Genomic DNA, 12,099 nt, shown 5'->3' with positions numbered 1-12,099 from the left:
ATTACACTCCGGTATATTTATATTTTACTTATTTAAACAATACATTAGGAAAAAAAAATTATTTATCAATTGATAAGGATTCCACCTTTTTTTATCAATTGCCTATTTCACCGGCTAACGAAATTATTTTACAAGAAAATTGGACTTTAATAATTTTTTATTTATAAGTGACATACATAATGTTTCAACATTTGAAAGATATTTGATATCATAATAAATTAAGAATGTGACTTGGACTAATACTAATATTTTATTTAAAAAATTCAAGGGCAATATATTTATATTATTTTTATAGGTGAGCAAATAGAAATAGGTAGAGCATTTTCCTGGCGGGCGGCCAGCGCATAGCTGTCAACATCACTTTGGTATCTGGTGCCTTTCAGTGACCGTTCAAAATTCAGAAAAATCTAGTTTGAAAGCTGTTTATTTAGACAACAAAAAAGATAAAAAGATCTGAATTGGCTGCCTTCCTCATTCCATACTTTTCTCATTCTTTTTTATTTATGTGATCACGGTTAAACCACATAAATATTTTATATTTCTGCTTTTCATCTTATTATTTCTATAAAAATATCAATATATGTTAACGTGGCTTAACTATGATCACAGAAATAAAAGAAGATGAGAAGTGTACGAGAGCTTAGATTTTAAAGTTAAAAAAACATCAAAAACGTGTTTGTTTCCAATAATTAGTAGAATGAGCATGGGTTGGGCCGACTACTTGAGCCCAATTGGCGAATTTATCCACCTATTGAGAATACGTCATGGGTTAAAACGAAGAGCTCAAAATTAGCACGAGTTTCCAAAGAAAGGTGCACTCAAATGTCACCCCAAAAAATAAGCTTTTCGGCGCTTGAAAAGAAAAAATGATGGAGAAGCAGACGAGACCACCAAAGCTTCCTTTTCCCATCCCTTCCCAAAGTATCCATCACCCCCAAACTTAGATTTAAGATTACTATGAATTTATTTATGTAGGAAAGCAGGAGGGAGGGTCGGTTTCTTTCTTTCATACCTCCACCGCCACCACCACCATGATGATGATGAAGCGTCGTCACCATTTCAGCTTTGCCCGCTCGGCTTTGGAATTGGGCTTGGTTTCAGTTTCCAATTCCAGTTGCTTCTTGGTATGTATCTCTCTTTGCTTTGCTTTGTTTTGTATTCCCATGGACGCCACGCCACTTTTTAGCTTTGTTTCTAGCTGAAATCAAATTAGTCTGCAATTCTACCCCTTTTTTCTTTCTTTTCTAATTTTATTTTGCTTGCTTATTCATTTGATTTCCGTTATCAATTGATGCAAAAATGAATTCCCAACTCGCTTAGTTTTGCTTCCAATACTCAACACAGACTCTGTCTGTGATAGGAGGCAGTTGCACTTAACTCTCACAAGCACCCAATAGTTTCATTTCTTGTTGCTCATATCTGTTCTGAGCGAGAATTATATATATGTGTGACTATCGAAATCATACGCTTTCTATTAGGCCCACTTGGAAACTGCCTCGTCTTCCACCTCCGGAATTGGAATTATTCATGCTAACGGTTCACTTCCCCCTCAAATGAGTGCATCCACGCCAAGGATGTTCGCTACTTCTAGCGCTAACTTATCAGAACATCTTCCTAATAACAATCCTGCTTCTGATATGTTAATCGACTCATTTGGGAGGCTCCACACTTACTTGAGGATCTCCTTGACAGAACGTTGCAATCTCCGCTGTCAATACTGTATGCCAGCTGACGGTGTGGAGCTCACCCCCAGCCCTAAACTTCTTTCACAGACTGAGATTGTTCGCTTGGCAAAGCTGTTTGTAAGCTCAGGAGTAGACAAAATTCGTTTGACTGGAGGGGAGCCAACCGTAAGGAAAGATATTGAAGACATATGTTTAAACTTATCTAACTTGAATGGATTGAAAACGCTGGCCATTACTACCAATGGAATTACTCTTGCAAGAAAACTTCCCAAGCTCAAAGAATGTGGCCTTACTGCTCTCAATATTAGCTTAGACACGTTGGTCCCTGCAAAGTTCGAATTTATGACCAGGCGTAAAGGCCATCAACGGGTTATGGAATCAATTAACACTGCCATAGAACTTGGATATAATCCTGTTAAAGTATGTTTCTTTCTCTCAAACTTGTACTACTATTTTCATTTCCTCTGAACTTTGCATACACTAATACATTATCATGCACAAGTGCCATTCATTATATGCTTTCTATTCTATTATTCAGGTAAACTGCGTGGTGATGCGTGGATTCAATGATGATGAAATGTGTGATTTCGTAGAGCTGACACGTGATAAACCGATTAACATTCGATTCATTGAATTCATGCCTTTTGATGGAAATGTTTGGAATGTTAAAAAACTTGTACCCTACTCGGAAATGTTGGATACAGTGGTAAGGTAGAACTTGGACTAAGAATCCTGCGAATTTATTTCTTAATGCCTTAATACATCCCTCACCTCACATGCTATTAATGAACAGGTAAAGCGTTTTACAGGTCTAAAGAGACTTAAGGATCACCCAACAGATACGGCCAAGAATTTCAGGGTAGATGAACATGTTGGAGTAGTTTCTTTTATCACATCAATGACTGAGCATTTTTGTGCGGGTTGCAATAGACTGCGACTCTTAGCTGATGGGAACTTCAAAGTTTGCTTGTTTGGTCCTTCAGAGGTGAGTTGTCACCCTGTTTAAGCTTTTGGCTTAGTACTAGAATTTGACAAGTATTATATGCAGTAAACCAGCGTCATCATTTCCGAAATTTTTCTTTCTGCCATGGATTATTAAGAATACTTTCAGGGATGTATGCATATGCTATTTTTGCTTAAGCAATCCATCTAGCTTTTTGGACAGATTGATGCTTACTTTTTTGCAAGTCAAGTGCTAAGTTTGCTTAGTGCACCATTGATACAGGACTGGACCAGAAACATACAAAGGAAAAGAAAAGATTGTGCTCGGTTACTATTCATAGTACCATAGTTGCACTTATTATTAGGTTTTTGTGTCCTTCTGTGTTCTTTGTATTGGGATTTTGGATGGTTTAAGGGCAAGGGTTTATTCCTATTAAGGATTTTGCGCTCCATCTTCTTATAGTTATATACAATCACCTAGTAGTAGTACTATACTCCTTACTTGTTATTAAGATAGCCTTTAATAGCTATTAGCCACCCTCCAGATTTCTCAAACATGCTTACCCTTAAATTTTTGTAGCTCAGTGTAAAGATGGTCCACATTTTAGTATTCTGGCTATAAGAAGCCTCCCCTTTTTTTAGGTTTTTCATATCGATTGCCGGATAGGCTATAAGCTCAAAATTATTGAAGGGAAGAAGCCATTGTAGTCCAAACTTAATATATAATATATGGGTGGGATGCATTGATAGCCATGAAGGGTAAGGGATATCTGAAATTGGGGTGCTGATCAGTACGGACAGTGACACTAGACTTATCTCACAGAAGATCATAGGCTTTTCTGGCAACTTTGCTGGACTACGTCTATAGAACTGAAATTCTTGATGAACACAGCATTATCTCCTGCACATCAACTAAAAGCTCACAAAATCATAGTTGAAATTTAACAAACAATAAAAGAAATTCAAGAAACACCAGAGTAGAAAGTGTGATTCTTTATTTTTGATGAAGATCCTCTATCCGTATGTTATTATTCCTAAATCTATATTTATTCTCCATGAGGCTTTCTTTTTAATCTCTTTTGTTTTTCTTTTGGTTTTGTTTGTGGTCTACTTATATTAGCTTTAAGTTAAGGCATTAGGAATATGTGCAACAGAAATTTTAAATAATACTTTCCTGTTATTAAAATAATATGTTTAATTTGCAGGTCAGCTTAAGAGATCCTCTTCGTGATGGTGCTGATGATCACGAGCTGAGAGAAATAATCGGGTCAGCGGTATGTGCATGATAATTTGTTCAGAAATGCTCAGTGCTTCAACGATCGAATTGTTTTGTGTTTGATCAAAAGTTCATGTTCTCATGCAAAATTCAGCTTTCAAGCTTTCCTGCTATGGATTTTGAAGCCTTCTTTTCATGTTTGCTATAGGTAAAGAGGAAGAAAGCTTCACACGCCGGAATGTTTGACATTGCGAAGACGGCGAATAGGCCTATGATACATATTGGTGGCTAATGCTTGGTATGACCTCTATTCACGAAATTCTATATTGCCAATTTCTTCAAAGGAAACATCTACAGATTTAGTGGTAAAAACTTGATCCGCCTTAATCTAGTGGGAGTGATACAAAATGGAATAACTGTATCTGCAGGTTGTGTAGAATATAAACTTGGACGCAGAGAGCATAAACAGAGCCGTCTGTCATATTTTGTAGTGCCGATCTGAGCCTCTCATTAAAGAGTGGAAAGAACATGTTGGTGCTGTTTGTTACTGGGGCTGCTGGCATCTGGATAAGCAAGCAGTGAGATACTTGAGCCAGGACAAGAAAAAAGATGTTGGATTTGTACTTTTAGATTTCCTCTGATCTTTGTTGGCATTTACGGTGAAAGAAACATTTTTCCTTGTAACCTATATCATGTATTATCGAAGGAATAAATAGCTAAATTGTATGGACTGAGCAATTTAGCAATTGTTCGTAATTTTGTGTAATCTTTCCAATGAACAAGCATTCATTTTCTCATGTCCTTTACTTGTTCTACAACTGCTGCTCTACAATGGACTCGACGGAAAAAATTAAACCAGAGGCATAGGGATATACGCGGGAGTTCGAAAAAGATTTAAGTAATTAAAAGAGAGAGATGATGAGCAATGACATCTTAATATATGGGATTATACGTAGTTTGCACTAGCTACGGCTACTTAATTAAGAAACTCTAGAGAGATGATATAGTTAGTCATTCATCTCTAAGTAAATCCATGGGGATGGAGGAAGATGTTAATCATGAATGAAGTTAAGGAAATCCAGTACTTAACTCTTCGATGAAGCCATCCAAATATGAAAAACCATCCAACAAACCGTTTATCTTCTCACTGTGCAGGTCGCCTGACAACGATGTGGATGATCTCCCCGCGTAGTTGAGAGAGAGAAATGGAGGAACTGTTAAATAAAGGAGGTAGTAGTATTAATATTCAACAAGTTGCTGCAGGCCATAACCATAGAAAGGTAAGATCCCTCGTCCTCCTCCATTCCCCATTTGAAGGCTTTCGGCTAAAGCTAGTGACAGAAAAAAGAAAAAAAAAAAAAAATATATATATATATATATATATATATATATAATAAAAAAGGGCATGCACTGCACGGATACAGGTACAATGATTCAAGGGTCTGCATCTGCATGCAACTTAATATGATGTGCACGTACGCACTTGAGTGCGAACGTTAATGTTGCAGACTGCGGTTGGGGTGAAATGACATTTACCAATCAATCCGTATTCCATTGTGTTGTACTAGAGACGATAGTACCACTCTTACTGCAAGTCTGCCAACAATTCGACTTGAATCAGCTGCAACACACCAAACCCGTGCAAGAGACGACGGAAGGCCCAGTGAACTATTTCCTGGTTTCACGTGGCAAGATGGTCCCGTTGAACATTAGATTGCCTCAACTTCACTAGCGGTTTTGTTTGTCCCCACGACCACGAGACTACTGATTGATCGAGCTACCATATGATACATTTATTTTCAGCGGGCTTACAACCACAACCCACAAGATACGATCGAGCTACCAAAACTCATCCCTTCATTTGTATAGGCCTTTTCATGGAAGATTGAACCACGTAAATGCTCTACTTGAGCCCCCTTCCCCCAGACAAACTTCTTTTTCGTAAAATACAAACGACATCATTACTTTAATATACGTTAGGAGGAGGGGACGATTTGAATGTTAAGACGCATTGAGTTGAAGAGAGAAATACCCTAACCACCAAAGTAAACTAATACTTGCGAGCCCTACCCGAACTCTAGCTGTAACAAGTCTGCAAAGGACCTGAGCCTTGAACTGATTCTGAATTTCTGATTAGCGCTTGGTTAGGAGTGTGATCAATGATCAACCATGCCCTTGTCCACTGGCAAATTTTTTCAATTTATTTCAATAGCTGGTGGATTAAATGGATAGATCATAGGTGGTGACTGGTTTCCTTGTGAAATTTAAATACTTTTTGGAAAGACCATATGTGAAGGAGCTTGTTAAAACGTTTGGGGATAAATCACTAACTGAGAAATATTCCCCAAAGCTAATTTATACAAAATAATACCAATCATAACAATTTTCTCAATTTTCTTTTGCCCAGCTAGCTTGTAACAGGAGATTTGAGATTAGATTCGAGTGTACTCGCACCCATTCACACAGGTATCAAAATTCATTCTAATTTTCAAAATTCTAATACCAATATATACCCAGTATTACATATTACAAGACATTAAACCAAAATAACAAATGAATAATCTCTCAACTCACAAACAAATTTAGTATTACATATTACAAGACATTTAAATCCAAATGGACTCACATATAAATATGTGCTTAATTTAATTAGGAGAATCGAGCGGTTGAGTTTTCTTGGCCACTACTTTTGCTGTTAGGGGAGTGCATCATCATCGTGTTCATGTCCGTTGAGTTTGTTGAAGGAGAGAGCTCGCCGCCGGCGGGTAAGTCAGAAAGAGCAGCAAGCATCCGGCGAATACTAACAGAGCGAGCTGGCTTGAATCTGTGGGACCTCGGGGTAGTTTTGGAGAAGATATTGGATGAGTTGGAAAGGATGAGATATACCAAGCCCTGAACAAGGATGAACATGCCTACCTTCACCAGCACATCTGCGAAGCTGCTTTCCATCATCATCAGCATCATATTTCCCAAAATAAATTAGACAAGTTTGATTGGGTGGAAGTGGACGAGTGAATGAATGAATGAATTGGATTCAATCAAAACTATATATCCAAACAAGTATTCATAAATACATTTATATAGAGATGGGATTATGGAGGGCGGGAGGGAAGGAGGAAGGGAGGGGAGGGGAAATGGAACATGGAAAACATGGAAAACATGGCATGGGATGTTGGAAGGCAAGCAAGCCAACCTCTTTGACTTGCCGTCACAATCTAGAACTTGTGCTTACGTGATTATTATGTTGACCATTTATTGCAAGTTGAAAAGTAAACCAGTAGCTGAGCTGTAAATATATGAATAAATGTTTGTTTGCAAGGAAGGGGAAGGGAAGGAGGCAACTAGTTTGAATTCGTTGTAGTGATTACTGCCACGGCTCTACCGTAGCAAAGCCAATTTCTCTCTCTCTTTCACGCCTTGACATGGAACCGAATTGACTTGACCATTCCTTTTTAACGGTTTTTCTCCTTTCATATCACATTTCTAATGGAAAAATTGGAAATCGTCAAATCCAAATAGTCATATCCATTCACCTTTTCAATCATCCTCTTAACCAAAAAACAGACTAGCACATTTAATTCTAAGAGGCTTAGGCTCGGAAAATCTAAAGAATTAAGGAAAAGAAGAAGACAAAAAAAAAAAAAAAAAAAAAAAAAAGGGCGGCCGCCACAATGCACAAAGTAGAGCCGTGGATTGTTAAAACAGAAGTTGCATTCCTGGGTGGATAAGCTGCTTCACATCCACAGCACACATCACCACAGGCACCTCACAAACTCCACCGCTTCAAAACAACTTTGATTTCATGCATCACCAAACCAAAGAGGCGGACAATCCTTCCATTTATTAACTGAAAATTGAACCCCCAGCTCTGAAAGGGGGAGATGGGGACAGTTGACCTACACCAAGGAACAATCCCCTGCAGATTTACACTTGAGTTTTATCAAGACAATCAACATTCCTCAAACACTTCTGCTATAAATTCCCTGCATTCACATGTTCAAATAGATACATTAGTTAAATCAACAAACTACAACACTTGCTCTTTTAGCTTTTCAAATTTGATAAAATGTATCTCAGGTGACATAAATAGTAATCCCCACTCAGGCCATCACCATTTAAGCATAGAAAGCTAGGCTGGATATGTTCCGAAAGATTCCCCATGCAGACAATTTCAATGTCTTGTTTTTGACTGGAGTAAAACTACTACAATAATAAAGCAAAATAAAGAAAACAAGATTTCGCCCCAACTTCAGGCTGCACTTGCCAGAACCTTGAAAGTGGTACACGAGGCAACTTATGTTACCTTGAATATACTGATCCCAAATTCTGAATATGTCCTGTTAGAAAATCCTCCCAGCACAGACTTCAATATAAATAAACACACGAACCACAATGACGGGTAGAAATTTGTTGATTACAAAAAGAATAGCCAAGTGTGATAGAGGCAAAATGGAAAAGACTAGCTCATTAAAATGAAAAATGATATAACTATCCGGCACTTGTGTTTTGAGTATAGTAGCACTCATAAAACTAAAATATGGATGCCAAATCAGTATAAGGTGGGCGGGAAAATAGTACAGGTGGGTGGGCAACTGGGCATAGTTGCACTACTAAACCCAAGAAAAATAAAATGGCTTTAGTAAACCCTTAAACCAAGACCTTTCTAAATGGCCGATGGCATTAACTTTCTCCTAACAATCCAAGAGCATATCAGACCACAAAAGTGACCTCCAAGTTGTTCAAGCTTCTTAGCAATCTAATAGGAGCCTAAACTCATGCCCTGCCTCAGCAAGAAATCCGATAGGCACAGGACAGGCCTCAGCGGGGGACCAGCAGGTCATGGAATCCCACATTGAGGGAGGAGTTTCAAAAAAATAATTTACTATATATGTGATTGTGAACAGAAAAAGAAAAGTGAAAAAAGCATTCTTGGTCATTGTAAAGAGGTCCCTTTTTTCAAAAGAGAAAGGTGCAAAATATTACGAAATGCAATCCATCAAATTCCAAATTTTCCATGGTTTTCTAGTAGAGTTATTTCTTCAACTCTACAGATATAATTTCCCCCTACAACTTCTCAATGTGGAGGTTACCTGAATCTTCTTCCCATGTTAAACCAGTACATTAGTATATGTTCCCAGTATGCTTACCCAATGATAAGAATTTTTACCATGTAATCTCCCTAGGCTTAAGGTTCAACTTTTGAAACTCAATAAAATATTTCTTTTATAAGTTTAATTTTTTTTTCTTTTTGACCAATTGTCATTTCTTAATGATGTAGATTACTTTACAAGTCTCTAGGACAGACCCTGTATAGGCATCCCAAAGGAAAAAGAAAGTAAACAGACTAGACCATTGACCACTGATCATAGGTTTCAGCCATGATAAATTGGGCATTATAGTACTAACAAGTTACAAAGCTAAAGAAGGGAGCATCTAGGAAACAGCTTGAAGAAGAATAACACTCAAGCCACCCACACAAAACAGTCAAAATGAGCTCAACTGGCAGTCGCAGAGACTTGACTTCACTGGAAGCATAATCTCTGGTATGATCTAAAACGGAACCCAGGAAAATGTTGTCCATACCCATGCATAATATTGTTTACTATTGTATTCTAACCCCACAACACAGTAATCCTGCATAAAAATCAACTCTTTTCTAGTTTTAATCATAACTTTATAATTTATAAACACCAATACACCAGTAATGTTAATTACTTAAAGGCCAATGCTTTTTGCTTCTCTATATCCAAGAATCTCAACGTAGTATAGTAAATCGTGGAGGAAACTGTTGGAAACTATCTAAAACCTGAATAATGTTCTCATTAATATGAATATGAGTCTTTGGTAGCCAACGAACTAGCAACGCTCACTAAATTTTATTCCTTTAAAAGTATTGTAAAATTTTAGATGCAATGTAGTGAATGGGTGTATGTATCTCCAATTGTCCATGTTAAGACTGTTGAGAATGAATGCTAATAAGAGGTTGGGCTACTCCTCATATTGCCAATGGGTTTTATGGTGGAACCTCAACTTTCTTCAAAGACTTGTCTGAAACGGTGGCTTTGTTTTTTGGAACTGCTAATTACGACTAGAAGATATGCTCATGCTTGCTGAAAGCTATAAGACCGTTGATTTGTTTGATTAGTGAAGTACAGAGCAGAAAGCAATCAAAGAAACTCAGTAAGCTGAAAGAAGAAGCTGGGTGTTGAGAGACATGAGAGAGATTGTTGATATGAGGATGCAAGCAAAGGGCAATGCAATTCATAACTTAATACAATACAACACACATACAGCAGAGAGCAGACAACAACAATATAAGATTTGATTAACGACAAAGATAATGAAAAGGAAAACAAACCAACCGTTGAAAGAAGAATCGGCATTGGCATTGAAATTGGGGGCTGCAGCAGGACCCAAATGTGCTTGGTTGGCCATGTGTCTTCCACCGGCCGAAATGTAGTTGAGACGGAGACTGGTTCCATAGGAGGAGGAGGACCCATATTCCGTAAACCAATCGTTGAGGTCCTCGTCGTCGTCATTGTCGAAGTTGAAGCGCAAGGGGGTATGGTGGCCAAGCTGAAGCTGGTGGTGCTGAGTTTCGGTGGGGAGCTGGAAGCGGCAGAGAGGGCAAGAGCTGTGGGAAGAGAGCCATGGGAGAATGCAGTGGGGGTGGTACAGATGGTTGCAAGGAAGCTGCTTGGCGTCGACGGAGTGGTGAAATTGCTCCTTGCAGACGGCACAGAGGAGAAGAGGGTCACGATCGAGCATGGAGGAGGTGATCTTAAGGGTGGGGATGGAGTCGACGGAGGCCTTGGAGGCAGGGAGGGAGGAAGAGGGAACGGAGGAGGAAGAGGCGGTGGCAGAAGGGAGGAGGTCGTCGTGGTTGATGGGGTGGGTGGAGAGGTGGTGGATGAGTCGATGGAGGAATGGGCTGTTGAGGAGGTAGTTATCGCTGTGGGGATGTGGCTGGTGTGGTGGCGGTTGGAGGATGAGGGAGTCGTGCTGAAGAGAATCAGAATCCATGAGCTCCAAGAGGTCGCTGAAGCAGTGAGGGCAGAGAAGAGTATCCCTCTGCCTCTCCCTCTCCCTCTCCCGGGAAAAAGAAGTGGGCAAAGGCAGGAGGCTCACGCTCATGTCGCACTCGTGGCACCAGAACGTCTGATGATGGTGATCATCCATAATCTGATATTCACCAATTTTTGGTAATTTTTTCTGGCAATTTTTGGAAAATGGAGAGGAAGGAAGAGGAGGGTGGAGGCGGCCAGGGACGTCCCACTCACCACCAGGCAGCAGTGCAGTGGGGACTACTTCTTGGATCTTCCTTCGGATTTGGGCTTGCTGATATGAGGGCATTCTCGTCATTACGTTTTTCCTCCCACCTAACCCAAGTTCCCTCAAATCCATTGGAAGTAGAGGGGATTTTCCAGTGTTTCTGAACACGAGCAAATGTGTCAAATATCAATTATGGATATTTGAAAAAAAAAATTTCTCTCTACTTAGACCAACTCCAATGGTAACGTGAAAACTCAAAATTTTAAGTTTTAATCTCACTCGTATACTTAGTACTATGATTTAATGGTATTCTTCATCACTTGTAAGTAAGAGATCGATTCTTGCCAAAAGCAAAATTGAACCATTTTATTTTGGTAAGCCCGTTATAAGGCTTAAGCTCACTCCCCACTCCCTTAATATAGATAATATCTTTTGTTAAAAAAAAAAAAAAAAAAAAAAAAAGGGTTTTCAACTCACTCTTAAGCTCCTTCAATCATTGGGATAAAATATATTTTGGATCAATATTTTTTTTTTTTTGGGCAAAATTTGACCCGGAAAATAAGTCAAGGTTAGTTATTGAGACCCAGTTGATGACATCGTTGGCCACTTGAGGAAAAACCAACAACTAATTTTTTTTATTGGACGACCCTCATGGTTGTCTGTTAGTTCAACCAATGGTCCAACTTCAATTTAAAAAAATAAATAAATAATAAATACATTTAATCCAACCATTGAGATTGAATATGCACAAATCTAACAGCAAAAATTAAATTCAATGGTTAAAACAATTAAAAAATTATTTAAATTAAAATTCACCCATGAACTATAAATACCTATGTTATTGTTCAAACAATTCTTCTTCTTTTTTTCTTTCTATGCACCTATGTATTTGTGTTTACGAATGGGTTATGTTGTGCGGTTTATCTTGTTCTTTCATGCGGTGCATATGTGTAAGAATAAGGTAGGGTTAGTAATTTTCATTAT

At 38.5% G+C, this 12,099-nt stretch overlaps 3 protein-coding genes across 3 annotated transcripts; 1 reads left to right on the top strand and 2 right to left on the bottom strand.

Annotated features, from left to right (window-relative positions):
* The first annotated feature begins 924 nt into the window (after window positions 1-924).
* LOC103954921 (GTP 3',8-cyclase, mitochondrial) lies at window positions 925-4,640 on the top strand. Its single transcript, XM_009366773.3, has 7 exons — window positions 925-1,124; window positions 1,479-2,105; window positions 2,224-2,391; window positions 2,479-2,670; window positions 3,833-3,901; window positions 4,052-4,141; window positions 4,272-4,640. The coding sequence occupies exons 1-6, from the start codon at window positions 1,032-1,034 to the stop codon at window positions 4,133-4,135; spliced, it is 1,233 nt and encodes a 410-aa protein (XP_009365048.2). The 5' UTR covers window positions 925-1,031; the 3' UTR covers window positions 4,136-4,141; window positions 4,272-4,640.
* A 1,670-nt stretch (window positions 4,641-6,310) lies between these two features.
* On the bottom strand, window positions 6,311-6,792 carry LOC103954920. Its single transcript, XM_009366772.3, has one exon. It carries the CDS (start codon window positions 6,790-6,792, stop codon window positions 6,493-6,495), a length of 300 nt encoding a protein of 99 aa, XP_009365047.2. The 3' UTR covers window positions 6,311-6,492.
* A 549-nt stretch (window positions 6,793-7,341) lies between these two features.
* Window positions 7,342-11,034, bottom strand: LOC103954954. The gene is made up of 2 exons (XM_009366807.3): window positions 10,206-11,034; window positions 7,342-7,826 (listed from the first exon to the last, which is right to left on the bottom strand). The coding sequence occupies exons 1-2, from the start codon at window positions 11,020-11,022 to the stop codon at window positions 7,816-7,818; spliced, it is 828 nt and encodes a 275-aa protein (XP_009365082.3). The 5' UTR covers window positions 11,023-11,034; the 3' UTR covers window positions 7,342-7,815.
* Window positions 11,035-12,099: the final 1,065 nt, after the last annotated feature.

The sequence above is a fragment of a genome, unplaced genomic scaffold (genome assembly GCF_019419815.1).
Source record: "Pyrus x bretschneideri cultivar Hongxiangsu unplaced genomic scaffold, Pyrus_bretschneideri_v1 Contig52, whole genome shotgun sequence".
In the NCBI taxonomy this organism is placed as follows: Eukaryota; Viridiplantae; Streptophyta; class Magnoliopsida; order Rosales; family Rosaceae; genus Pyrus; species Pyrus x bretschneideri.
This window is presented reverse-complemented; position numbering and strand designations above follow the sequence as displayed.